This window comes from Saccopteryx bilineata, chromosome 5 (genome assembly GCF_036850765.1).
Source record: "Saccopteryx bilineata isolate mSacBil1 chromosome 5, mSacBil1_pri_phased_curated, whole genome shotgun sequence".
NCBI lineage: Eukaryota > Metazoa > Chordata > Mammalia > Chiroptera > Emballonuridae > Saccopteryx > Saccopteryx bilineata.
This window is the reverse complement of record NC_089494.1, coordinates 205400635-205428561: the sequence shown is the minus strand read 5'-3', so window position 1 is coordinate 205428561 and position 27927 is coordinate 205400635. Positions and strand designations below refer to the sequence as shown.

Genomic DNA, 27927 nt, shown 5'->3' with positions numbered 1-27927 from the left:
AGAAAGGGCAGCTATTAACTGCCTTTTTCTCAGAATGTATGGTCCCCACGCCCTCTCATATGGAATTCACGCAACTACACATGGCCCCACAGGCCTCAGCAGTTCTTCTAGAAGCCTAAGCTGGGGCGATCAGTGGCAGAGAAGAGGGTGTGAGGGGCAGCTCAGAAGCACTGGAGGGAGGAGGAGCTGCATTAAGAAAAGCATCATTTTTTTCAACATTTTCAAAGCAAGAAAAAGTCAATTTCGTGACCACTACACTAATTGTTATCAGTCTTGCTTTGCAGTGATTAGTCTGAGATTTTTCATTTATAACCTAATTTTAGATCTCTGTGCTGGGTAAAACTTTTTAAAATGGAATAAAAAGCACACCTCTAGCATGTTTCATGTGTGCTCATAGTAAAACATTAGGTAGTTCTCAAAAATTGTGTTTTTAAGAATGTTCAGTGATATAGCAAAATATCATAGTATTATATTCAGCAAAAATTTAGAATACATAATTTTATACAAATTTTGACATATGCATAGGAAAAAGATTCAATTAAAATGCATTAATATGTTAATAACAACAATTTGTAGGTAGTCAAATTCTAGATGATTTTGTATTTTTTTTTTTCTTAAGTGAGATGCAGGGAGGCAGAGAAACAGAGAAACAGACTCCTGCATGTGCCCCAACCACGATACACTGAGCCAGCCCCTTATGGGGCGATGCTTTGCCCATCTGGGGCCGTTGCTCTGTCGCTTGGCCACTAAGCGATTTTAGTGCCTGAGGCAAGGCCGTGGAGCCCTGCTCAGTGCCTTGGGCCAACTTGCTCCAGCCGAGCCATGGCTGCAGCATGGGAAGAGAGAGAGAGAGAGAAGTGGGAGGGGGAGGAGTGGAGAAGCAGATGCTCGCTTCTCCTGTGTGCCCTGACCAGGAATTGAACCTGGGACATCCACATTCTGAGCCGACACTCTGCTACTGAGCCAGCTGGCCAGGGCCAATTTTGTATTTCTTTTTTATACTTCCCTGCAGTTTCAGAATTGCCTAAAATGATTATGTATACTTTTGTAATGCAGGAGCAGGTGGAGTTCAAAGACAAATGATTTAAGGGGGTAAGGGGATAAACATTTGCAAACATGCTCTGTCCAACTGAGGCTCACCAGTGTGACATTATTTCTTTCCAGGTTTCCAGCGCCACAGATGCCCACACCCACCTGGAGAGCCGCACGTTCAACATCGCAATCTTACCACAGACGGCTGAAGCCCCTCAGCTCTCTCTGGGTGCATCTCTCCATATGACTGTGAGTTGGGTGGGAGGGTTTGTGGTTTCTGAAGCATGCTGATGGAATTTGATGGAGCGTCCTGCTTTGTATTTGGTGAATGTTTGCCCCAGAACACTGACCATACCAGCCCTGTAAGCACATTACTTGTTGACTTGAAAAATAAAATTCTCTGAGTGGAAGGAGAGTTAGGTGGAATCAAACCTGACCTCTTATCCATTGCTACTGTCTTCTCTATAGTATTCCAGACAGTCACGGGACCTCGCCTTGAAAAGTTGGAAAGAATTTCAGGCTTATGTCTGATTAATCAGAACCATTTAGATATAATTACTCAATCAGTTATAGCTCCAACTACCTGGAGAAACTGTTATTCCATTTTTTTAGAAGCCCTATCAGAAGTTTCCTTTCTGTTATAAAAAGCTTCCTGAAAAAGATGATGTCTGTGCTGAATCCAGAGAGATAAGGAGCAATTATCCAAATGAAATTTGGGGCGCAGTTGGGAAAGAGTGGGGCAGTGCAGCGAAGGGCACTGAAAGACATGGAAACAGCAGAGACCAGCGGTCAGGGAGACTGTGGTTGTTGGGGGCCCCTGCAAACAGGTCGGTAAGACTGGAGACATTGGGAAAGCAGAGGAGGAGTGGTGAGGATGTGGAGGCCACTGAGCTCTGTCACGAAGGGGCCTGCATACTGTGCGGGGAGGGCTGAGGGCACATGGGAGGAGCTGAGGGGAGGCAACAGCTAAAGTAGTTCAGATAATGAGCAACTCCACTGTAACCCCGTAACGAGGGGGTGTGATGGCAGAACCGCTCTTTTAGACAGAGCCACAGCATCTGAGACCTTGTAAATTTTTCACTACGGATCTCCATTTTAGTTAGCACCTACATAATTACAGTTCAAAGTGTGTGTCAACCTCAAGCCATGACAAAGAAATCAGCTCTAGTTTTAAAAATTATGGGTTTGGGGCATGACAGAGATATAAAGGCGGAAATAGAAAGTTTTTAATGAATAGCTGATATAGGCATTTCCACTGTAAACCATAATTTAAAGAAATCATAATTCAGCAGCACTTTATAGTCTATAATTCATCATCCTGACTGGAGGAACTTGGATCAGAATTTTCTCTAACCTGTGAGGAAAAATGTGCATGCACATTTCTTGCCAAATGCTAATGCAGTGTTATTTTGAGTGTAGAGGGGGAAAGAATGGGCCAGGGGCCAGGAAGCCGGGCCATTCCACCTCTGCTGCTATGGACCCGTAGAGACCTGTCAAGCTACTTAACCTTTAGGATCTCAGGTTGCTAGTTTGCAAATTAGGTCTGTTCTATGTAACTTAGGATATAACAAAGGTTAGTTTACCATGAAATGCAATTAGCCTAATCTTTCATTCCTTAAAATACACATAGTTTGTATTTCTTTTGACATTAATTAGGGCCATTACTATAGAGCGCAATTGTTACTGTGACATAAACATCCTTGATCCAGTGATCTGGACTCATTTAAGTACAAGTTTTGCATATAGATTATGAATATATATGCTAAACACATACATGCTATATTTATGTATGTGCTGAGGAGAAGGAGTCTAACTCTCCTATCATTGAGTCACACACATAAGCCCCTAATTTATGCCAAGTGCTCTGGAAGACATTGGTGGGTCAATGACCATAAAATACAAGCCCTATTCCTAAGGAATTTAGAGTTTCCAAGGGGAGATTAGCACATAACTAGGCACTGATAGTATAATGGTGAATACAATAACAAAACCATGATATGGAAGCAAATAGGAGAGCACCTGACCCAATAGGGTGTGGCAAGGTCATGGAAGGCTTCCTGTAGGAGGTGAACTGAGCTGGTTGAAGTGAAAATTATCTCTCAAGCAGGGTCTTGAACTTATGCCTGCATTAGCATCACCTATGGTGTCTGTTACATCACAGATTACTGGGCCCTACCCCAAAATTTTCTCATTCAATGCAGCTCGTACAAGGCCAAGAATTTTGAGTTTCTAACAAGTCCCTAGGTGACATTGCTGCTGCTGCTCAGCTCACCACACTTGGAGAACCACTTATCTACAATAGGAATAAAGGGAAATTCATTCCAGACAAAGGAACAGTAGGTGAGGACAGATGGAGATGCGGGAGAACATGACGTGTTTGAGGAGCAAGATTTCAGTTGGCTGGGGCGTATATTCCTAGGTGAAGAAGAAGCAGTTTATGAGAGTCAGATCAAGGAGAACCCTAAGAATAAATGAAGGAAATTCCATTTTGTCCCGAAAGGCTGGTGACCTGATCAGATTTTCAATTTAGGAAGATTATTCTGGCTGCAGGTTAGAGAATGCCCTAGATGGGGACCAGACAGGGAGCAAGGGATCCAAGAAACAGGCTTGGATTAAAGTATCTAGAATGAGAAAGTTTAGTGGCATGACACCTTGCAATAGCAACAAGGACTAATAGTGAGATCTTGAGATACTTGTACACCCATTTCATAGCAGCATTGTTCTCAATAGCTCAGATGTGGAAGAAGCCTAAATGTCCTTTGGCAGAAAGGTGGAGAGGGAAAATGTGGTACAAAGCAATGAAATATTGTTCAACCTTTAAAAAAGTAAATTCTGCCTTATGCTACAATACGGGTAAACCTTAAGGACATTGTACTATAAGCCAGTCATAAAAAGATAGAATCTAATGATTCCACTTATATGGGCCATCTAAAGTTATCCGACTCTTAGAAACAAAGTAGAATGGTGGTTGCCCCCGTGAGCGGTAGGGGGAGGGAGGGAGAAGGAAAAGGGTCGTCGTTGTTCAATGGATAAGGAATTGCAGTTTTATAAAAGGAAAAAATGTTAGAAACCTGTTCCATAACAATGTGTATATAGTTCACACTACTGTACTGTACACTTAAAAGTGGTTAAGGTGGGCGGGACATTAGAGAAAGATTAAGATGTATTTAGAAACATTGTGGCCAATTAGATGTGAGCGGAAGGTGAAACTCCCTAATTTCTGAGTAGATCAAGATGCCATTCATTGAGATCAGTAATGTTTGAAGACTTTAGGGGAAGGGATGGAAGGCAGTTTGGGGGTGCACCTATTAAGCGAGGGTAGGAGATCAGTAGATATTCTGGGTTAAAGATAAACCTTTAAGAATCATTAATGGGGCCCTGGCCAGTTGGCTCAGTGGTAGAGCATCGGCCTGGCATGCAGAAGTCCCGGGTTCGATTCCCGGCCAGGGCACACAGGAGAAGCGCCCATCTGCTTCTCCACCTCTCCCCCTCTCCTTCCTCTCTGTCTCTCTCTTCCCCTCCTGCAGCCGAGGCTCCATTGGAGCAAAGATGGCCCGGGCCCTGGGGATGGCTCTGTGGCCTCTGCCTCAGGCGCTAGAGTGGCTCTGGTAGCAACATAGCAACGCCCTGGATGGGCAGAGCGTCGCCCCCTGGTGGGCAGAACGTCGCCCCCTGGTGGGCATGCCGAGTGGATCCCGGTCGGGCGCATGCGGGAGTCTGTCTGACTGTCTCTCCCCTTTTCCAGCTTCAGAAAAAAAAAAAAAAAAGGAATCATTAATGGTACATAGTGATTAAATCCTTGGCCATAACTGAGATTTCCCAAGAAGATTGAATAGAGTCAAAAGCAACATAATCAAATTCCTGCCCAAATTGAAATTGGTTCTGTGGCCTTTCTGACTTCCGTTATTCATCAAATCTAAGATCTTTTAAATGGAATCTAATTATTTAGTTTGCAGTGTTCATCAGAATTATATGCATACATGCATGTATAATATATATGTGTGTGTGTATGTATGTATATATACACATGCATGTTATAAAAATATAGATATGCATGTATGTACTTATATTTGATATATGGAGTACATATATCAAATTTGGGCAAGAAGGTCTGAAAACATGCGTATTTACCAATAAATATCATAGCCTTGATAGTGTAAAATTCTGCAAGTGAGTTAAAAATTCACATCAACTCATAGTTTTCTATGTAATCATCCACTATTTGACTTACAGCAGGGGTCCCCAAACTATGGCCAGCGGGCCGCATGCAGCCCCCTGAGGCCATTTATCCGGCCCCTGCCGCACTTCTGGAAGGGGCACCTCTTTCATTGGTGGTCAGTGAGAGGAGCATAGTTCCCATTGAAATACTGGTCAGTTTGTTGATTTAAATTTACTTGTTCTTTATTTTAAATATTGTATTTGTTCCCGTTTTGTTTTTTTACTTTAAAATAAGATATGTGCAGTATGCATAGGGATTTGTTCAAAGTTTTTTTTTTATAGTCCGGCCCTCCAATGGTCTGAGGGACAGTGAACTGGCCCCCTGTGTGAAAAGTTTGGGGACCCCTGACTTACAGAATCCTTAAGGGCAAAATTTTTGATTAATTAGTCTTGCTATCTTCCTCAGCATCTCGCACAATGCCATATATAAAGTATCAATAGTTGCTTAGTAAATATTTTTGACTAAATGAATATTTTTAGACCTACTTTCACATAGTTAAAAAAAACACCCTGAACTGTATCCTTTTCAAATTCAAATAAATTAATCATATAGGTACACACACGCACACTTTGAATTTCATATTTCCAATTCCTTTCTTAAAGGGGAATTAAACTCTATTATCTCTCAATGTGAAAGACATAATATTATTATTTACTTTTTCAAATGACTGCAACACTCAGGGTTGGGTTGACCAAAGTCTCTGCTTGAGGGAAAGGCCTGAAATAAGCTTTCCTTTTCTGGTTTCACTGGTTTTCAGTGTGATTGCTGTAGCAGAGTTCTCTAAAAGCACTCATTGGGGCTAGCAGGGAATCCTGTTCGAACAGCTGGTCTCCTTTGTGATATGGACTGGAAGCTGGGCATGCTCTGTTTATTTTGTGTGTGCAGGCTTCTGTGTCCATGTTTATTCTCAAGACCTGTCAGAGGCAATAGAATTATTAGCTGCAATTTCTGGAAATGTTTGCTTATCCTTGGAATTTCTGCTGTGTTTTATCTGAGCCTTTCACACCACGTAGAATTTCCTACATTAAAGCTACTTATGATTTTCCTCTAAAGATACTAGAATTCCTTGAGGAAAGTATCTATATCTCATACAGCTCTTTGCTTGATACCTTGCACACAGTAGGTGCTCACTAAATAAATTGCTATATGAATATTTGAATGAATGAATTTTGTTGTCCTAACTGAAAAACTGTGTGAGTCAATAATTTCTTGTAATACCTCCATTTATTTATCTCATCTCATTAATTATGGACGTCTCAGGCCCACCGTGGGCTTTACTGCTTTAACAGAATGATTGTCAACATGTGAAATTGGTATTTTCTTTTAATAGAGGGTGAGATGATAATGCAGTTTGTAAATTCTTACCTAGAAATTTTAAGTTATGCACACTTTGCTAAGACTTAATTATTAAAATGTTTGTTTCTACCCCCACCCCACCTGATTCTATAGATGACATTGAAATACACTGGAAAGTAGCCTAAAAACATTTACTGATTAAGTTATAAAAAGTATTTTTATTATTTTAGTTTTTAGCTTCATCATTTTATAATGATATATTTTATTCACTTAACACATTTTTATCAAGTAATTCCATGTGCTATATCCTAGGTGCTTGGGATCCACCCATGAACAAACAAAGTTCATGTTCTCATGGAGTTGACATTCTTTTGGGGTATCAGTAATAAAATAGATAGCTCATGTATAGCAAGTTACTGAGAAGTGTTATGGTAAAACAGAAAGTAGGTCAGGACGAAGGGTATCGGAAATGTCGTGGTGGGGGCAGAGGAGACCTACATTGCAGCTTTAAATAAGGGTGGGCTTTATTAAGATAATGAAATTTAAAGAAAGACTTGCAGAAAGTGAGGGACATAGCTATGCAGATACACGAGGAAAGAGTTTTCCAGGCCCAAAGAACCATATATTTATAGGCATCAAGTTGGGAACAGGCTTACATGTTCAGGGAATAGCAAGGAAGCTGGTATGGCTAGAGCAGAGTGAGTGAAAGCAAGTGTAATTGACATGGATTCACAGATGGGCCCAGTGTGAAGGGGAGGCAGATCATGTCATGCCTCAAAAGCTGTTGTACAGACTTAGCTGTTATTCCGAGTAAAATGGGCAGCCATTGCGTGATGTTGAGCAGAAGTCTAAGGTCCTTTTTAGAAAGATCACACTGACTACTGTGCTGAAATAGGATGGGGGAGGGGCAACAGAGCAGCTGTGAGGCCATCCTGGTAGTCCAGCAGGGTGGTGTCAACGACCATGGGGAACAGTGGTTGGATTCTGGATATATGCAGAAGTAATGCGGGTATTATGAAAATCATTACTCTGTAATATTCTTTTGTTGACAGATATTTTAATAAAATAGTGTCTTCTGTAATGATTTCTATGAGATTTAATCTCTCATTTCTTACTAGGTTTAATTGATGAGTATTGAATATTCCAAACAGGCAATATTAAAATTGATTATACTTTGATACATCACAACCTCAATATTGCTTTCTTCAGAGAATCAGCTCATTTTTCTACCTAGTGTCTATGTCTATTAGGAGAGAAATAGTATCCATAAATTTCGTGGATGTGAAATATCTGTTATCTTGGCTGAAACATATTTCTCTTTTCCATAGTCCTATGTCTGTGCTAATTCTTCTTATTGCTTTATTGTTTTAGGGACATCTAAATTTTCAAAAATATCTTACAGTACTCAGAATTGCAGTTATCCTGATGGTTTTGAGTTGCAAACGTTGCAAACAGTATGTACTGAGCCTGCACCTTCTTGTTCGTGTGTCTGTGCACACGTACACATTTATAGGTGTATGCACATATGCATAGTTGGTAAACAGCTTGTATGGGGCATATGTATTGAATTTGTTGTCCTTACTTGTTTTATTTGAGGGTGAGAGACCAGATACTGTTTTGCAATCCTGATTTTCCTTGCTCTTTAACATTCCAGAGCTGAGCAATGGCCAGAAAGATGGCTCTTTACTGTAGAGGAATTGTCCCAACTTGCTAATGCGGCTGCTCCCCAGGACAAGTATGACTAGGGACAATGAAAAGAGCAACTGTAACCTTCAATCTTGCCATATTTAAAAGGAAGAATACCACGCCCTCCTCTGTGAGAACTACTGAGCCCTCGTTAATCCTTTCCTAAACAAGGAAATTTGTTCTTCAAGGAAGCAAAGCTCCAAAGACAGGAGAGGGTGTCAAACTCTAACCCTTCAGGGACCAGATTGGAAGAGCCCGCAAAGAACTGGCTATCTTTGTTCTGTTTTGTTGACAGCACGTGTGGCCCAGTCAGAGGGCCCATGCTCACACTACTTTTCCTGCTTGCCTCTCCACTGTGGTTTGGCTGCTGTCCCCAGCTCACTGTGATGCCTGGTCTAAATCTCTCCTCCTACCCCCATTTTTTTTTAGTGTTGTCACTGTGAATGAGTGATAGATGAATACAGGTGAATGGAGAGGAAAAGCTGCATACACATTGGCCTTCTGATTAATTTCGTTCAAGTCTCCGTTGGGTTCTGAAAATTGTAAAGAGAAAAGCAGAATCTAGTTCTTTGAATAACAGGATGGAGAGAAAGAGAAATTTGACGATTTTATTATTTACTTTAATAAGTAATTCTTTAATCTCTGAATTCAAATGATGAGCCTCTGTCGGTTCTTGAGTTCATCTTGAGTCCTTTGAAACCATCATGTTTTCAATTAAAAAAACAAAGAATCAGTTTCATCGGCAAAGCTAGGGATTTAGAGGGAACTTTTAAACAGATGCAACCAACCTTAGCTCATTTAGTTGAAGGAGCAGAGGTGTAAGCAATCCAGCTGTGAATAGAATAGCCAGCTGTGATGGTTCATTTTCCAAGATATACCACTGAGTTCTACCGAGAGAAAGGAATCACACTGGGGTCCAGAGCCCGCGCCAGCCAGCATAAACCTGGGGCAGAGGACAGGGGAGGGAAGAGCCAGAATGCCACAGACCTGGAGAGGACTCAGTAGCCCTGAGAAGTTCCTAAGACTGAGGCCAATCTACAGGGCAAGAGCAGCTCCTTCTACAGCTCCTTCTTTTGAACTTTCAGAGAAAACTTTGTTAATTGTAACTAATCTAACAGCCCAGAGTATGTTTGTTTTTGTTTTTTTAATAAGATGTTTTTGACTCTGGCTCTTGTTTTCATCAAACTGTTTTTTTTTTCTTATTCTTCTTCCCTCTTAAACTTTGTTGAGGCTCGGGAAGATGACCTGACTGTGATTCAGCCACATTCCCTATCCTTTGTAAACTCTGAGAGGCCAAGCGGACAGATTATATACAATGTCACTCTACCTCTGCATCCAAGTCAAGGTAAGATGTGCAGTAAATGATCTCTTCAGTGATGTCTTTTAGCTGTTGACCGGTCTTAAAGCTCTGGATGTCGTTTGTTTATGGTTGTTGACATTTTAAGAAGTAGCAATTATTGATACCCCTTGTTCCCATCCTCTGAGTTTAGAACCAATTGAGAAAAAGAGAGACACTGTGGTCAGACCTATGGAGATGAATGTGTCAGTTTTGGTATCAACAGAGCTGTACTGGAGAACTTCAGTCCCTGGATTGAGCTCCCTCTTCCATGCATAGGCAGAACTGACAGGCACAGGTACCGTCCATAGGGACAGAGCCTGCCCTGGTACAGTTTCGATAGGTGAGGATGTGCTACCAGTGAGGATGTGCTAAGGACAAGGGGCTCTGCCAGAGACTCAGATAGGCTGAGCCACATGCACATACTTAGTTGCTTCCCCAATTGGGTAAGTCACTCCTCCTCCCATATGGAAGCATGGAAATGTGGAACCATAGTCAGAGGACAGATGGACCTCTACCATCAGTCCTGTCTTAAGATCTCTGAACTTTGGGTTTTACTGATAGGACTATGCCCAAGAGAGATGGGACTGTCCCTCATGAAAGATCAGCTTCTATTAAGACAATTCTGCTTTCATTTCTGAAGCTGCTCTCCCATGATCAATCACTGCCCTAGATGTTACCTTTCACATTATCAAATACCCAAGAAGAAATCAGAGCCTAAAAACTAAATTCTGTCCTCCTTTTGATAAAATCAAAGAATTGAAAGTCTAAAAGTCATCATCCTCTTTTTTTACCTGCCAAGTCACTACTAGAGTCGCTTCCCCCTGTGTTGCCAGGAAGAGATGACGTTCTTTCAGCCCAGCAGCCTGAATGGGCTGTCTCTCGGCCCTTCAGAAGTAGAGTTAGTTCAACATCAAGTCTCATGCATATCTTCCCTCGAAAGAGGTAACAAGGCATGAAAGATGATCACAGCCTCAGTCCTGTGCCTATAAAATTTAGAGATGACAGGCAAATAGGCAGCTTCTAAAGCATTTGTCACAAGAGAGTGATAACTCTAAATCCAGGTGTTAGAATCATCAAGATCCATGTTACTGATGCCACAGTTCATTAGACACTAAGGAGTTTCTGGAGCAAAGAGGGTAGACCGAGAAAAAGCTTTCTAGCCCTGGCCGGTTGGCTCAGCGGTAGAGCGTCGGCCTAGCGTGCGGAGGACCCGGGTTCGATTCCCGGCCAGGGCACATAGGAGAAGCGCCCATTTGCTTCTCCACCCCTCCGCCGCGCCTTCCTCTCTGTCTCTCTCTTCCCCTCCCGCAGCCAAGGCTCCATTGGAGCAAAGATGGCCCGGGCGCTGGGGATGGCTCTGTGGCCTCTGCCCCAGGCGCTAGAGTGGCTCTGGTCGCAACATGGCGACACCCAGGAGGGTCGCAACATGGCGACGCCCAGGATGGGCAGAGCATCGCCCCCTGGTGGGCAGAGCGTCGCCCCCTGGTGGGCATGCCGGGTGGATCCCGGTCGGGCGCATGCGGGAGTCTGTCTGACTGTCTCTCCCTGTTTCTAGCTTCAGAAAAATGCAAAAAAAAAAAAAAAAAAAAAAAAAGAAAAAGCTTTCTATACCCTCACCAGGGGACCAGTCTGTGCCATCTTCTCAGTGACCTTGACCTTTGAACTTAAACTTAATTGAGAGACTCTCCTAATTATGGTACAATGTCTATGATTTATGGAGGATTACCCAGTCTAAGCTATGGTGGGGGCTGTAGTTTGTGTGTTGCTGTTGTTGATAGTCAGTGTTTCCTAGTCAAGAGTCCATTTGCGTTTTGGATGAGCCTTTTCTTGAATAGCAGAAGAACAACAGTACACCAAGAGCAACCCGAGAGCAATTGTTCCTGAAGGATAAAAGCCTCGCCAGCGGGAAAGGCAGCCAGTGGCTCTGGCGATTCAGTTAGCCATCCAGAGCTGCTGTTGATGCTCGCGCCCGGTCTCCTTCTCCCCAGGTATCATCGAACACAGGGACCGGCCTCACTCTCCCGTCCGGTATTTCACACAGGAAGATATTAACCAGGGCAGAATCCTGTACCGCCCTCCCACGGCAGCCCCCCACCTCCAAGAGATCATGGCCTTCTCCTTCGCTGGTAATGCTTTCTTCTTGGTTTCGAGGCACCCAAACTGTTCTCTGTGGATCTTTGTGCAGGTTCACCCAAACTCCCCTGTAGTCCTGGATCGTTTGGTGACCCTGCTGTATAGCTATTCAGAATAACTTGAGACTCATGGGCCAATACACAGCTTGGACTCTGTTCATCAGTTTTGTTTGTTTTGTTTTTTATTCATACATGCAGAAATACCTTCAGTAAATCTATATTTTTGCCTACTATGTGGCAATGACTGAGTGAGGCCTTGACTATTTAGTGGTGAGCAAAAAGAGCATAATTCATTTTCTTGGAAAGTTTGGGGATCTAAGAATAGAGACACAGTTGAATAAATAATCCCAGTAATGAATGTTTCATTGCAGACTGAGATATAGCTCTGATAAGTAGTGGAATTACATATAACAAGACTTCCTAAGACTGAAGATTCAAGAGAGGCTACCCCAGGGTGGGATTGACCCTGAGAGATGAGAGATGAGAGCCAGGCTAAGTGTGCCTGTTGGGACAGCTTAGTTGGAGAACGTTCGTGAAGAAAGGACACCCCCCATGTGCAGGGCCCCTGGGGAGGGAGAGAAGGTGGCATTCTGGGGATTGAAAGAAGAAGTCCAGTGGATGGTTGAGCAGAGCAGGGAGGGGCCTGGAGGGGCAGCTACAGGGAAGGCCTTTGAGGCGCTGTACACCTGGAAGGGTTTGGATCTTTATCCAAAGAACCATAAGAATCTGGTGGGGAGAGGAGGTTAAGATGTCAGGGGGATGGCTTTTCATAAGCAATTCTTCAACTGCAGTGATATGAGTAGATTTGAGGAAGGGGCCCAAGTAGATGGGCACGTGGCTGAAGAGAAACAGTGAGGAGTCTGCAGTACCCCAGGGAAGACCCCATGGGGGAGTGGGGATGCAGGCGACCTCTGGGGTTAAAACATGGATTTGTCAGAAAGAGCCCTTTCAAAGGAAGATTACATAAAGGAATAACTGAATTTCTAAATCAAGCCAGTGTGGACCTTTCCACTAAGCCCAGACAGCCTTAGTCCTTGTCACCCTTATCTCTCCCTTTGACCAGTAATCAAAGTTGCTGATGGGAAAGTGGGAGCTTTTAAGTCCCCATGCTAAATATTTCTCTGCCTTGGAATGATTCTAAAAATCTTGAAACCTGTTTCTTTATGATTTTTAAAGGTATATGTACTACATAACACAATTAATATAGAATCTTTTTTTTTTTTTTTCAGGGACAGAGAGAGAGAGTCAAAGAGACGGATAGATAGGGACAGACAGACAGGGACAGAGATGAGAAGCATCAATCATCAGTTTTTCACTGTGACACCTTAGTTGTTCATTGATTGCTTTCTCATATGTGCCTTGACCGTGGGCCTTCAGCAGACCGAGTAACCCCTTGTTCGAGCCAGTGATCTTGGGTCCAAGCTGGTGAGCTTTTTGCTCAAGCCAGATGAGCCTGTGCTCAAGCTGGCGACCTCAGGGTCTCGAACCTGGGTCCTCCACATCCCAGTCTGAAGCTCTATCCACTGCGCCACCACCTGGTCAGGTGACATAGAATCTTATTTTTATATGGTAACTTTAATATAGAATAGCTGTTTATTTCTTCTGATAAGGTGAACATGGACAAAATAATTTTTAGCCTGACCTGTGGTGGCACAGTGGATAGAGCGTCAACTTGGGACACTGAGGTCCCAGGTTTGAAACCCCAGGGTCACTGACTGCACCTTGGGTACAGGCTCCCATGCTTGAGTGTGGGGTCGCTGGCTTGAGTGCAGGATCATCAACATGATTCCAGGGTTGCTGCCTTGAGCCCAAAGGCTGCTGGCTGGAGGCCCAAGGTTACTGGTTTGAGCCCAAGGTCACTGGCTTGGCTTGAGCCCCCTCCCCCCCCAAGTCAAAGCACATATGAGAAAGCAATCAATGAACAACTTGAAGCCTCTCACGTTTCTTTCCCTTCTGTTCTGTCTGTTGCTCTTTCTGCAAATAAATAAATTTTAGAGTTACATTTTAAATTATGGGCAGCATTTAAAGTAATATTTTCCATTATTTATATGAACATAATTGCCTAGGAAATGATTAGTCAGATTGAAAATCTTTAAGGGAGAGGGTACACCACTCCTCTAAGGAATATCCACAGTGTTTAGTAACTAGGTAACTAATAGCCCATGAAAATGTTCATGCTTCCTACTTTATAAGACCTACTTTGCAAGAAACTTAGAATATCTTGGGATTAGAGAGAAAGAAAACATGTCAGCCATGGTTGAAGTTATTTCCGTATCCGTTATGCTCATCTGAGTTCCGGGAGCCTTTTAGAGAGCGGAGTCCTGTCCTGTATAGTCTATGGGATAAATGCCATGAGATAAATCCCTCACACTGTCACTGTGTATAAATCATTGTCCCCGGCATCACTCAGTTCTACAATGGAAATGGCCCACCAGAGAGCCTGGTCGGTGATATATGACATCAGCCACACTCATGGATTTGTAAGATTTTATGTACTGATAAAATGGGATCTGAATAAATGTATTATAAATCACTCTGACTGTTGTGATATAAAATTATTCCACTATGTGGTTCTTTGTGTTACTTAAAATTAAGTGCTGGCACCATTAAATCCAACATAATGTTATCAAACAACCTGGTAGCCTTTCCTTAAACCATAATGATTTAGATGAAAATATCCTTTACCTTTCTCATTTCTGCCCCCTATTTTATACCTTCTTCATCTGTTTCTGACCCTAAAGTGTTTAGTACACTGATTTTCTCTCTTTGGTTCTTGCAGGTCTCCCAGAATCGGTGAAATTCCACTTCACAGGTGAGGATTTTAAACTCAATTTTATTAGAAAATAGAAATTTTCCTTTTCTTACTAGTCCTTTCTTCTTGCTCTCTTCATCATTACTTTTAGCTATTTTCTAAGAACTGCCTAAAAGATACATAAAACAAGTTTATTCTAAAATAATCACAGGAACTAGTCAGTCATAGCTTAACTTGGTGTTCGTAGGAGAAACAATCCACCAAGAATACCAAAGGTTAGTGTTGTTTCAATCCCATTTCAACTGGCTCAAGTTTCTATTAAAAAGTGATAATAGCGGTTAAGATTATAAACTCTGAATACAGACTGCCTGGGGTTCAGCCTGCTTGGGGAATGTTTATTAACCTCTCTGTACCTGAATGCCTCATCCATCGATGGGGATAATAAATAATAATTATATTTATGTAATGCTCCCAGGACAGTGATGAGCATGTGGTCATCTCTATGTGACACTCATCTAATTAAAGTGTTTATATATAGTCTCAAATAGAGCCTTTCATCGAAAGCCTGTTAGTGGAGGGGGAAGTGTTAGGACCCAGAGAGTGAGTGGTGAAAGCTGTGTGTGGGAGACCTCGGCATCACGGTTTAGTTCAGTGAAACAGAAGCTATGTGCCAACAAGCAAAAGCAAAGTCAGATCTGACATACGTGCTGGACTAAATAGGGACAAGCTTTCCTGTTGAAGTGTGGAGTGGGATGATTAATTAGAAACGGCATCCTTGAATAGCTGTTAGGTTAGGATTGACTATTTCATTAGAATCAAACATCATATGAAATATATGCTGTTATATTTCAGGTAGCCATAGATTTTAGTGGGAGATGCACCTCTCTCCTACTCCCAGACCTACCTTCCTTCTTTGAGGTTAAAACTCACATTTGAATCAATAGTAAATTTTAGTATTATGTTTAACAAATTTTTATATTGAGATACATTTTCTTGTGATGAGAACTGTTTTTATGGAATTTAGTGGGGTGACATTGGTTAATAAAATTATGTAGGTTTCGGGTGCACAGTTCTATAATATTGATATATCATCTGTATATTGTATGGTGTGTTCACCACCCACATCAAGTCTCCTTCTTTCACCATTTATTCCCCATTTACTTTCTGTTATTCTGTTAACTGCCTTATTTGAAGTTAACTGGCCCTTAAAATTAATACAAAGAGTAAAAGAAATGCCTGGCCTGTGGTGGCGCAGTGGATAAATGCATCGGCCTGGGACGCTGAGGTTGCCGGTTTGAAACCCAGAGCCTGCTGGTCCAGGCATATATTGGAGTTATGCTCTTGCTCCCCCTTCCTCCAAAAAAATTGAATAAATAAAAATCTTAAAAAAGATAAAGAGGAATGGACCTTTGGCTGACCTTAATTTATCTTGTTTCTGCCTGAGGTTCCTATTAATTATTGAGTAATCTTTTCAAAAATTATTTTAAAAGCAATTTTAAGTTTATAACAAAATGTAAAACGTATAAAGATTTCCCCTATCCACCACAGCACCATACATAGCACCATACATGCATAGCATACCCTTTCCCATTGACAGTATCACTCACCTGAATGGTACATTTTATTTTTTACCAAGCAAGAATCTACATTGATATATCATAATCACCGAAAGTCTCTCGTTTGCTTTAGGGTTCACTCATGCTGTTGTACATTTTATGGGTTTAGACACTTATCCATCATTATACTAGCATCATAAGGAATATGTATACTGCTCTAAAAATCCTCTGTGCTCATCTACTCATCTCTCCCACCCCACCTTCCACCTTTGACAACTAATATTCTTTGTAATGTCTTCTATAATTTTGCTGGATCATATGGTAAGAGTATGGTTTGTTTTATAAGAAACCACCAAACTGTTTTTGAAACTGGCCATACCATTTTGCATTCTCATCAGCAATGTATGAGAGGTCCTTTTGGTTCACATCCTCACCAGCATTTGATGTTGCTAGTGCTCCAGATTTTGGCCATTCTAATTGGTATGTAGGATATCTTTTTATTGTTTTAACTTGTATTTTCTTGCTGACATATGACAAGGAGCATCTTTTAATATGTTTATTTGCCATCAGTCTATCTTCTTTAGTGAGGTGTCTGTTGAAGTCTTTGACTCATTTTTTAATGAGTGTTTGTTTTCTTATTAAGTTTTAAGAGTTCTTTATATGTCTTTTGCAAATATTTTCTACCATTTTGTGGCTTGTCCTCTTATTCTTTTGACATTGTCTTTCACAGAAGAATTTTTTTTTTTGTATTTTTCTGAAGCTGGAAATGGGGAGACAGTCAGACTCCCGCATGCGCCCGACTGGGATCCACCCGGAATGCCCACCAGGGGGTGACACTCTGCCCATCCAGGGCGTCGCTCTGTTGCGACCAGAGCCACTCTAGCGCCTGGGCCATCTTTGCTTCAATGGAGCCTCTGCTGTGGGAGGGGAAGAAAGAGACAGAGAGGAAGGAGAGGGGGAGGGGTGGAGAAGCAGATGGGCGCTTCTCCTGTGTGCCCTGGCCGGGAATCAAACCCGGGACTTCTGCACGCCAGGCCGACGCTCTACCACTGAGCCAACTGGCCAGGGCCTCACAGAAGAATTTTTAATATAATTTTTTATTATTATCTTTTTAGAGGGAAGGTAGTGAGACAAACTCCTGCATGTGCCCTGATTGGGATCCACCTGACAATCCTCATCAGAGGCCAATGCTCAAATCAACTGAGCTATTTTAGCACCTAAGGCTGACCCTCGGAACAACCGAGCTATCCTCAGTGCCCTAAACTGATGCTCAAAGGAATCGAGCCACTGGCTACAAGAGGGGAAGAGGGAAAGAAGGGGGAGAGGGAAGGGAAAGAAGTAGATGGTTGCTTCTCATGTGTGCTCTGACCAGGAATCAAACCTGGGACGTCCATGTGCTGAGCCAGTACTCTATCCATGAGCCAGCCAGCCAGAGTCCAGTTTTTAACTTTAATGAATTCCAGTTTATCAGTTATTTCTTTTATGAATTATGTCTTTGATCTTGTATCTAAAAGGGTGTCACCATACCCAAGGTCATCTACACTGCTCACAAAAATTAGGGGATATTTATCACTTCATATTCATTTTGAAATATCCCCTAATATTTGTGAGCAGTATGTGTTTCCCCCTATGTTCTCTTCTAGGCATTTTGTAGGTTTGTGTTTTTACATTTAGGTCTCTGGTTCATTTTGAGTTAATTGTTGTGAAGGATGTAAAAGATTCCTTTTGGGGTGGGGGAATAATTTTTAAAAAATCTAGTAGGAATAAAGCTATCTTCTTTAGGAGAGTTTTGTGAGAGAGAACTTTAAATTGGACCCATAATGAACTAAGGCAACGATAAAGGCAAGCCCTGCCATTACCCCACAGAACCAAGAGAACACATTTGATTAATCAGCTAAGGTAGAAAGGAAAGCTGATTTCCTGACCTGGCTGCTTCAAGACAAGCACAGACACTCTGCAAAACTGTCCTGGGCAGGAAAAACACACCAGGTGAATGGTGCCCACAAGAGGCATTTGCCCCAAGCGGCAATTTGACTATTTCTCAGAAAAACTCAGAAACACTACTTAAAAAGAGGGCTGGGGCCTGACCTGTGGTGGCGCAGGGGATAAAGCGTCGACCTGGAAATGCTGAGGTCGCCGGTTCAAAACCCTGGGCTTGCCTGGTCAAGGCACATATGGGAGTTGATGCTTTCAGCTCCTCCCCCCTTCTTTCTCTCTCTGTCTCTCTCTCCTCTCTCCCTCTCTGTCTCTCTCTCCCTCTCTCTCTCCTCTCTAAAAATGAATAAAAAAAATTAAAAAAAAAAGAGGGCTGGGTATGTAATTACTAACATTTAGATCGTAAGCTCTCATATTTTCTTACAAAACCCTGTACCCACATGATGTTTTTTTATGCAATATGTACCATAAAATAGCTTTCTTCCATGAGCTTATAGAGGCAAAGATATACCTCGATCAGAGTGACATCTGTACATTATGACCAAAGCTCTTAAGTTTTAGGTCTTTCCTTTCCTCTTCTGTAAAGCAAGGATGTTGAAGGCTCCCTGAGGTCTGCCCCCCCTTAAAAATAAAATCAATGTAAAACATAAAAAAATTAAAATTATATTTTGCAATTATTTATTTTTATTTAACAGAGGGGCTTGTGATTTAGATACTAGGAATTTCAGGAAATCCTGGATTGACTAAAAGTTAATGAAAGTTTGTATGTCTGTCCATAAACCCTCAAAAGTTAAGAATCATCTGTTCTTATCTTTGATGGTCCAGGAAGAAGGCTGAGCTGAGAGTAAACAAAGAATCAGAGATAATAATTTTGACATTTGACTAAATGGCCAGAGCCATAAACTGTCCTTCTTAAGGGGATGATGTCTTCTCTCCTTTTATAGAGCTATTTTAGAACTTCTCTTGGACATGGAGTATACCTTTTAAAATGCAGCCAAATCTTTTAAATCTGTTCTCAAGAAAAAGAGAACTCTGAAATCTAAATGGAATCATTACTAGGAGTCGCTGAACAATGCTTTACTTTGCTTAAGTACAAGTCAGATTCCTACTGACCGTTACTAAGTCCAAAAGAAGGTAAAGAAGGAAACCAGTTTTTTATAACCAACCCATACACAACCATACTACATATTTAAAATACCCCATAGTATATAGCTTTCTCAATCACCACTATTGATACACACATGAATGAGTTGGTGGTGTAAATATTCCTCCTGGCTTTTAGAGAAAAATGGGTGTGTTTAGTTGTGGGAAAGTGGAAATAAAAGTCAAAGATCAGGCCGTTCTGCTTTTATTTCCCTCGAGGGGTCAGTATTCACTTGGATGTCACATAGTCCAGGGAAATAAAATCTTAAGGTCACTGTTTTGTTCATAAAGGTGTTTTTCATTTATTGAATTGTGCATAATAACTAGGTAAAAATGGGTCTGCTTAGTTCCCAACAAATTCCATTAGAGATGTATATGGACATTTTTTTGTGTTCAAAAGTTGTTTTCTAATGAAACACAGACATGTCATTTCTAAAAGAGATTTCTTGAAAAAACCTATCTCTGGAACATTGGAAGGATGAATTTAATTGAAAAATAATTCCACAAATGAAAGCCTTTACCAACGTCATCTAAGGATGCACTAACACTGATCAATATCACCTTGTTGTGAAATTTGCTTCTTGGATAGAACTTGTTATGGTCCTGTAGCCTTTTTGTTAAACCATAGAAAAAGTTTTTTTAGAAGAGCTCATGGTATCTTGCTTGGTTACTTTTGCCATTTGTAAGCATCTCTTCAAAGTGCTAAGGTAATCTAAAAAACTTCTGGCTGCCACATTAGTGGAACTAGCCGGAAGGAGAGCAGACTACAGTAGATGTATGTGTATGTGCGTTCTTTCTAGTTTCGGATGGAGAACAGACCAGTCCGGAGATGGCCCTCACCATTCACTTAGCTCCCTCTGATGCGCACCCGCCAACGTTCCGGGTCACAGCTCTGCCGCTTGAGGTCAGTCCAGGAGGCAGCACTTCTCTAGGTAAGAGCGGGGAGCCTAAGTAAACATGGCTTTGGAAATGGAACCACATTTCAGCAACAGCCCCTGTTCAAACTTCTCAGTGGGTACCAAAAAGCAATGACCTTCTCTTCCAGAAGGTGCTGGCATCCTTATCTGTATCCTTCTGTCTGCCAGTTTCCACGAGAATAGAAACACACGGAGAGGAGGAAATAAACCCAGAGGCCAGTGCTCGGTGATAGAGTACAACACAGAATTTATTTCCCAGCCTCTAAGAGATTGATTTGTTGCCCTCATTAACAATTAAAGTAACAGAGAGCAGAGAGAATCGAGGGGAGCCATTTCAATGACTTCCTTCATTTCTTATTTAGAAAGTAAAGATAACAGGAGAAATGACAGATCGCAATAACTTTTGCAAGTTGTGAGGAGTTAGTGTTGGCCCCGTTCTTTTGTATGTGATTTGATTTACCTATTATTATACTCTTTAAAAGTGTAATCTTTTACCAAGAACATCTTAAGAACAAACAGTGGATATGATGATTTTGGTTAGTTGTGCTCTACTGACCTTAATCCAGTTCCGACATGCGGGAATTGGCCTAAAATTATCATCCAATTTATCAACAATCCATGTACATACAAAGACAACTGTCGCTCTTACCCTATTTCTCACTCCAGTGATGGTCAGAGCAGCCATTGTCAATAACTCGGCTCCTGTGTAGATCAGAGAAAGAAGGGAAGAAACAAGATAAAGCAAAAACAGTTTCTGGGAGTATTTTCTGGAAGAAAGCCTACCCCCTCCCCCCCCAGTCAGGACTGACCGTTTTGTGGACTTCCAACGTCTCATTTATATGGAAGAAAAAGGTGTTCTGAATTCAGAACTGCCTACTTACATGTTAACTTGTGGAAAAATCTGCTTGTAATTTGGGAATTGACTCTGTTATCATTTTTCAAGCCTTTGTGGTTGATTGGAATTAAACAGTGCTTTCTTATAACCATCGTATTGCTCAGCGTGGCCCGTGGCTTGAATGTATGCAGGGAATACAGTGTTTAACATACGCCGTTCTCACCAGGCTTTATTGTCCTGACCGCAGGGCTTCGGCTGGTAGTGAGGGAGGCCGAGACAGCGCCTGACGAACTCCTCTTCGAGCTCCGGAAACCTCCAGACCACGGCGTGCTCCTTAAGGACACTGCAGCGTTCCGAGGGCCCATGGCCCCAGGTAGCAGCTGACTCTGTCACCGACCTGCTTGGGGGATTTCTTGCACGACTGTCAGTTTTATGTGTCTCAGACAAGAAGTCAGCAATTTTGTGGGGTGAAATATGAGGAGATACTTAAGAAAAAAACGTTAGCGTTTAGTCCATCAGCTGAAATATTCAGGACTTCTCTCTGTGTGCCACCTCCCACGCCCACAGCGATGAAGCTGTTACCTCAAATTGTAGGTGAAATGAGTTGATTTCTGAAACCTGGAGTAAAGGCATTTTAGAACCACAGACAAACTGTCAGCCGCCACTTTCCTATGGGTTGTTCCTGGACATTAATTCATTTACCTTACATGGTGTGTAAATCTTCACAATATTCATAGCCCTGTGATTCTGATAGTGTAAACTACATGTATCTCCATCCATAAAAAGAAGGGAACACATTTTTAAACTAGTGTTTTATGTGGTGTAACAGCGTGGTAATGTGACCAGCTTTCCAAAATCATATTTACTGTGCTTTCTCTGTTATAAAAAAATCATACATATTGATTGTTTAGAAAATACAGAAAAGCACAAGGGATATAGCTAAATCTAATTTTTAACAGTCATTTTTTATATATTAAAGCGGATATTATCCCTTTGAAAGTTGCCACCATGGGATCTGCTCATTCCGACAATCTACTTTCCTCAAAACCGTTATACTATATAATCACTAGTTATTATGTAATAATGCATTATTCTGAATACCCCTGCAGAGGTAGGGGAGCAAGTCTCTGACCTTGAAGGTAGATTGAATTTGTGAGTACAACTAGTAGGCATTTGGGAGTCACAAAAGCAGATTTTTAAAACTTGACTGAGCAAAAGAAGGACTATTAGAATAGATTCCTAGTCTCCTAAGAGAACTGCTTCAGGAGCATGATAGTCCTGGCCCAATTCTGTTAACATTATCTTTCATCTATATTTGTATAATTAACACATGAAATCCAGAGATACTTGGAATACTCTTCTTAATGTATTCCAATAAACATCAGTTTTATTACTTTTTAAAGCATGGTACACTAGCACCAGTAAATCACTTTAACACCATGTTGAAAGAGAAGGCTTAGAAGACTTAAGACAGAGAATGAATAAATTCTTTAGTTTAATTATAGAGCGTCAGTTATGATGGTCAGTAATCTGTCAGGAAACAGAGTTGAATAGAACACTCAAGAAGACCAGTAGCTTGCTGTGCTCTGAAGAATTGTTGGGACTGGTGGCACTAAGTAGCATTTCTCAAGAAAAGGGCTCCATGACTGACCAAACAGTTTTGAGAAGCTTTAATATTGGATATTATAGAGTCTAAAATTCTAGTAAGTCCTGCAGTTTAAAAGTTTTTAATTTAAAGTTTTGTTTAAACCTATTTTTCCAATATTGATATGACCTTGAAACTTTTTTCGCACAACACATCAAATCTATCAGAATTAGTACACTAGACTTAGGTTGAGTTTCTAACTTTAAGTATATATTTTTTAATTTTTGGATATTTTTTTAATTTAAAAAATCTTACACTCTCAATGAAAACGAAGACCCCTTACAGGTTCACTAAGCATAATTTAATTACTCAAAAAAGTTTCAGTATTAAGATTAGGTACTAAAAGGACTATCATAGAGAACAGACACCTGTCCTCTATTCTCTAGAATTAAGAGTGACGAATAGAGGCAGATTTAAAAAAGAAATAGAGCTGCCTCGCATGGAATGAGGTGCCTTGTACAAGAGTGAGCCCCAACCTTGGAACGTGCTGAAGGACAGGCTAAATACCTTTTTGAAGGGTCATGTAAAGGGAATTCTATATTGGGTGGGTGGCTGGACTAATTAGCTTACATCTCTCAGAGTTTATGATCCTATATGTACTTTGAAATCCCGAGATCAAAGGTGTTGTATAAATGAAAAGCACCATTCCCAGAAGTAATTGGTTTTGTAATTTGTTTTATTCTTGAAAGGTGACACTTTCACATACGAGGATATTGAGAAAAATGTTCTGCGGTATCTACACGACGGCTCCTCTGTCCAGGAAGACAGCATGGAGATCTCAGTCACAGATGGCATCTCAGCAACATCCGTGGACGTGAGAGTGCAGGTGTCACGGCCAGAGGACCGAGGGCCTCGGCTGGCCGCTGGCGCCTCTCTGAGCATGACTGTTGCTAGTAAAAGCACAGCGGCGATCACTCCATCACACCTTGCTTATGTTGTAAGTGCTTGTGCTTGTCTTTCCGTTTGCCACCGTCCCCTCTGGTGGGGCTGACTGGGGAGAAATGCCAGTCTGAGTACAGAATTGGGGGCATCAGGCATATGGCCATACGAGGAACTTTTTTCTCAATTTTCCTATAGTTCTACTTCTCGGAATAGTTACACTCTATTCCAGCTGCTCTCAGTGTCTCATGAACAGACCACTGAATGAGCAAACCTTGATGAAAACACGATGGGTATGTGCAGGGATGGGAGACTGGCAACAGGAAACACTGCCAATGTCAGAAAAGCCCGAGTGCTCATATTTTAAGCTTCATCTATAGTGTTTGAAATGAGAATGTTATGGAAAGAGCATGTTAGAAGAACTTACCTGGTCAGTGACTAATCGCTACTGGTATTTCATGACCCACTTTTCTGAGGGAAAGCCCGCTTTTTACCAGCTTTTATCTCAGGGCCAGCACTTGACAGAACGTGGCACACTTCTCGGGAGTGCCTCTCTGCCAGGCTTCCTGAAGATTTCTCACTCACCCTCCGTCCGCGCCCCAAGAGGAGCAGGGGTTAGGGGGCCAAGGGGGAGTTCAGGAGCTCTAGGTCTGTGGGGTTTTTTATTCTCATCTGGCCTTAACTTGATAAGTGGTTCTTGTTAATTAAACTCATCTTCTTTCTTTGATTTTACTTCTGGCGCTAAGGATAATGAGGATAATACATTTTATTTTTCAATTATGTATGTTGTAAACAGATAAGAACTCTCTATGTAAACATAGTAATGAGAAGTTTTGACAAATATTTTGAAAATAGAAATGATTATGTGAATGGTAGTCATTCTTAGTACTGAATTTTTCACACACACACACACACACACACACACACACACACACGTTTTAAGTAATCCTTTCCTGGGCTGAAGAGTCTGGCTATAAAATCTAGTCCTGAGTAGCAGCACGAAAGATAAAGCACTGGCCTGGGAACGATTTCGCCAATTGCTTTTGCACAGATTTTCCCCTCAGATTGTCTTTTCTTAAATTACGGGAAACTGCATTCCACCCTGATCCTTCTCAGGGGTCTTGTACAGTTTCAGAACGGCTTTGATTTTGTTTTTCTTTTTTAATTGACTGGTGACTTTTACCACAGGTTATGGTCTTGAATTTTATGAAACTCATGAATTCATAAAAATGTATGAATACGGATTTAATCAATAGATCTCCAAGCCTTGAAAAATGTGTGACAGACCCAAATTGCACTCCAGGAGCCGTTCCCACCCATTAACTGCTTATTATAAGCTGCATATAAAAATGCAAGCCCTTTGGCAACTGAACGTGTGTTTTCAAAAATTGATAGAATGTGAATTCACCCACCAGAGCAGAGAGACTATGAAAGAACCAGCCTCGCCTGCTGAAAGCATAGCATATTTTAAAGACTTAGCGAAGGCATATGCCAGCTTTCTCTGAGGGCTGTAGAAGAATTTTATATATACTTAGTATAAAGGGGAAGATTTTTTCCAGCTATGCATGGTTAGTGAGTTTGCAGCGAACATCCGGGAGGGTTGGAAAAGACATATGAAATCTGGTCATAAATGAAGCAGGATATAAAGGGATAGGAGCAGGAGAGCCTGTTCTTAATTAGAGTTCATTAATTAGATGTCAGGAGAGACAAAAGGGAAAAAGGGGATTCTGTGTGATTTGCTTATTAATGTGGTTTCTTTTTTTACAGTTTGCTATGCACTGCAAGCAAACACGTAGAGGAGGGATACTGTGGGTTTTGTAGTTAGAATAGGTGGGTTTTAATCCAAGTTCCCCATTTACTGACATAGTAACCCTTAGCAAATTACTTAACTTTTTAGGGCTCAGTTATTGTTTTCTTCATCTGTAATATGGGGAGGATGACCTAAGATTGATTTTTAAAAATTAATAGTGATTTATATACACCAGCCAACACTACAATAATTCAAAATATACCGTTTATAATATTGCATAATACATGTTTAGGAATAAATGTAGCAAGAGACATGTAAATTCAAGGGATAATTAATGCTATGACTGACTCTAAGGAAAATCCAAATGAGTCTCTTGACAAAGTATTAGAAATAGAAGAATTCACCAAGAGACCAGATAGAAGATTAAGAAAGCAATAGCATTGCTATACATAGGCAAAAAGTAGCCAGTAAATGTAACTAAAGGGATGATACCACTTAAAATAGCGTTACAAAAATCATGTGCACCGGACAAAGTCTAACAAAAATCAGGTGGTCCTTCTACAGGGAAAATTTAACACTTAACTGACAGATATTTTAAAAAGCACTAAATAAATGACGTGTTTGCCATAGTCATGAATAAGAAGATTTAATATAAAAAAAGATATCAGTTCTCCCAGAAAGTAATCTTTCTGTTCAACTGAGATTCAGTCAAAAGCCCAGTGAACTTTTTATGGCTCTTGATAAGCTGATTCTACAATATACAAGGAAGAACAAAGGGCCAATATTCTGAAAAAAAAAATGCAGGAGGACCGGCACTTGCCCTACGAGATATCAGGGTTTATTATAAAGCGGCACTATTAAAGCAGTGTGACACAGTACGACACGGAGAGTCCAGATACAGACCATCCGTGGGAACTAGCAAGCCAGACTCATGGAGACAGGAGGAACTATGTCAGGCACAGAATGAGTGTTCATATGGGGAAACCGAAGAACTGGAACCACTGCCTCACACCCCACCCAGGTCTCAGCTCCAGGTGTTAAGTACTTAGATGTCATAAGGACAGTTTTATAATTTTTTTAGAAAATAAGTATTTTTATGATATTGGGAAAAGGAAGAGTTTCTTAAACAAGAAACAAAAAGTGCTAACGCAAAAGAAAAGATTGATAAATTCGACTATATTAAAGTTATGATTCCCAAAATACACCATTAAGAGTAATTTCTTGCCTGACAAGGCAGTGGCACAGTGGATAGAGCAGGGGTCCCCAAACTTTTTACACAGGGGACCTGTCCCTCAGACCGTTGGAGGGCCGGACTATAAAAAAAAAAACTATGAACAAATCCCTATGCACACTGCACATATCTTATTTTAAAGTAAAAAAACAAAACGGTAACAAATACAATATTTAAAATAAAGAACAAGTAAGTTTAAATCAACAAACTGACCAATATTTCAATGGGAACTATAGTCCTGCTTTTGGCTAATGAGATGGTCAATGTCCGGTTCCATATTTGTCACTGCTAGCCGTAACAAGTGATATGATGCGCTTCCAGAGCCGTGACACGTGTGTCCCGCCTCACTGGAAGTAGTACTGTACATGAGTGACACCGCGCTTTGTGGCGCTGCCACATACAGTACTCCAGGAGCACGAGATGCATCTCACTGACCACCAATGAAAGAGATGCCCCTTCCGGAAGTGCGGCGGGGGCTGGATAAATGGCCTCAGTGGGCCGCATGCGACCCATGGACCGTAGTTTGGGGCCCCCTGGGGTAGAGCGTCGGCCTGGGATGCAGAGGACCCAGGTTCAAAGCCCCAAGGTTGCTGGCTTGAGCGCAGGCTCACCAGTTTGAGCATGGGGCCACTGGCTTGAGCATGGGATCATAGACATGACCCAAGGTGGCTGTCTTAAGCCCAAGGTGGCTGTCTTGAGCAAGGGGTCACTGGCTCAGCTGGAATACCCCAGTCAAGGTACATATGAGAAAGCAACCAATGAGTAGCTAAGGTGCCACAACCAAAAATTGATGGTTCATCTGTCTGTCTCTATCTGTCCCTCTCTCTTGCTAAAAAAAAAAAAAAAAAAAAAAAAAAGTTACTTCTTTAAATTATGACAGAATTTGGTGTGTGTGGGAGGGATGTAGCTGATTTCACACTTTCTAAAATCCTGCAGTCATTTGAGATTTGGAATATTATAATAAGATGTGCCTGACATGAAAAGTACTTCTTCACCAGGATTTGTCAATGAGGAATTTAGAAGATACTCCTAATCAAGAGTCGGGACCTCTGTCCTTGTAGTTTATTACCATCTTGGAAGACAATACTTAGAACTCTCAGCTGTCTTTTTAAAATTCTTTTCCAGGGAGTACTCACAGTCATATTAGGAGGTAGTCTTTTGGAAGCCTGAATATTGTATTTGACAATCCATGTGGAAAAATAGAGAAACTCTTAAAGTATAAATTGAAGGGAAATCTTTCAAAGTTTTGCAGCTTCAGTGAATTTGAGTTTCCTTTCTTTCTGGTGCCCAGAGATGAGAGGAAATACAGAAAGTTCTGTGATCTTGCCTGGAGGCTCTGAACAGCCAATTTAAAAAGGCCTCCCAGTCTAGAAAATGAGAACTGATTAGAATCTTCTGCCCCCAGGGCACCATGTATCTGTGCTCACATTTCTGACCCATTACCTCAACTAACTGTACAACACAGCTGTGAAAAGTGGCATTTGAGAGTATACCAAACTATGCAATGATTTATCTTCACTGTTGTGGTAGGAGTGTATATAGTGGCCCTGTGTTCATATCAGCGGGTAATGACTAAAGAA

The 27927-nt window shown here is 41.3% G+C and overlaps 1 protein-coding gene across 2 annotated transcripts in view; it reads left to right on the top strand.

The window, feature by feature from the left end:
- Nucleotides 1–27927, top strand: part of FRAS1 (Fraser extracellular matrix complex subunit 1) — a 514100-nt gene that overhangs the window by 377470 nt on the left and 108703 nt on the right. For both annotated transcript variants that reach the window (XM_066279180.1, XM_066279181.1), the window contains 7 exons: nucleotides 1165–1281; nucleotides 9464–9578; nucleotides 11561–11698; nucleotides 14484–14516; nucleotides 19891–20022; nucleotides 21090–21215; nucleotides 23177–23424. In XM_066279180.1, the coding sequence (XP_066135277.1) occupies nucleotides 1165–1281; nucleotides 9464–9578; nucleotides 11561–11698; nucleotides 14484–14516; nucleotides 19891–20022; nucleotides 21090–21215; nucleotides 23177–23424 (909 nt within the window). The remainder of the gene's footprint in view (nucleotides 1–1164; nucleotides 1282–9463; nucleotides 9579–11560; nucleotides 11699–14483; nucleotides 14517–19890; nucleotides 20023–21089; nucleotides 21216–23176; nucleotides 23425–27927) is intronic.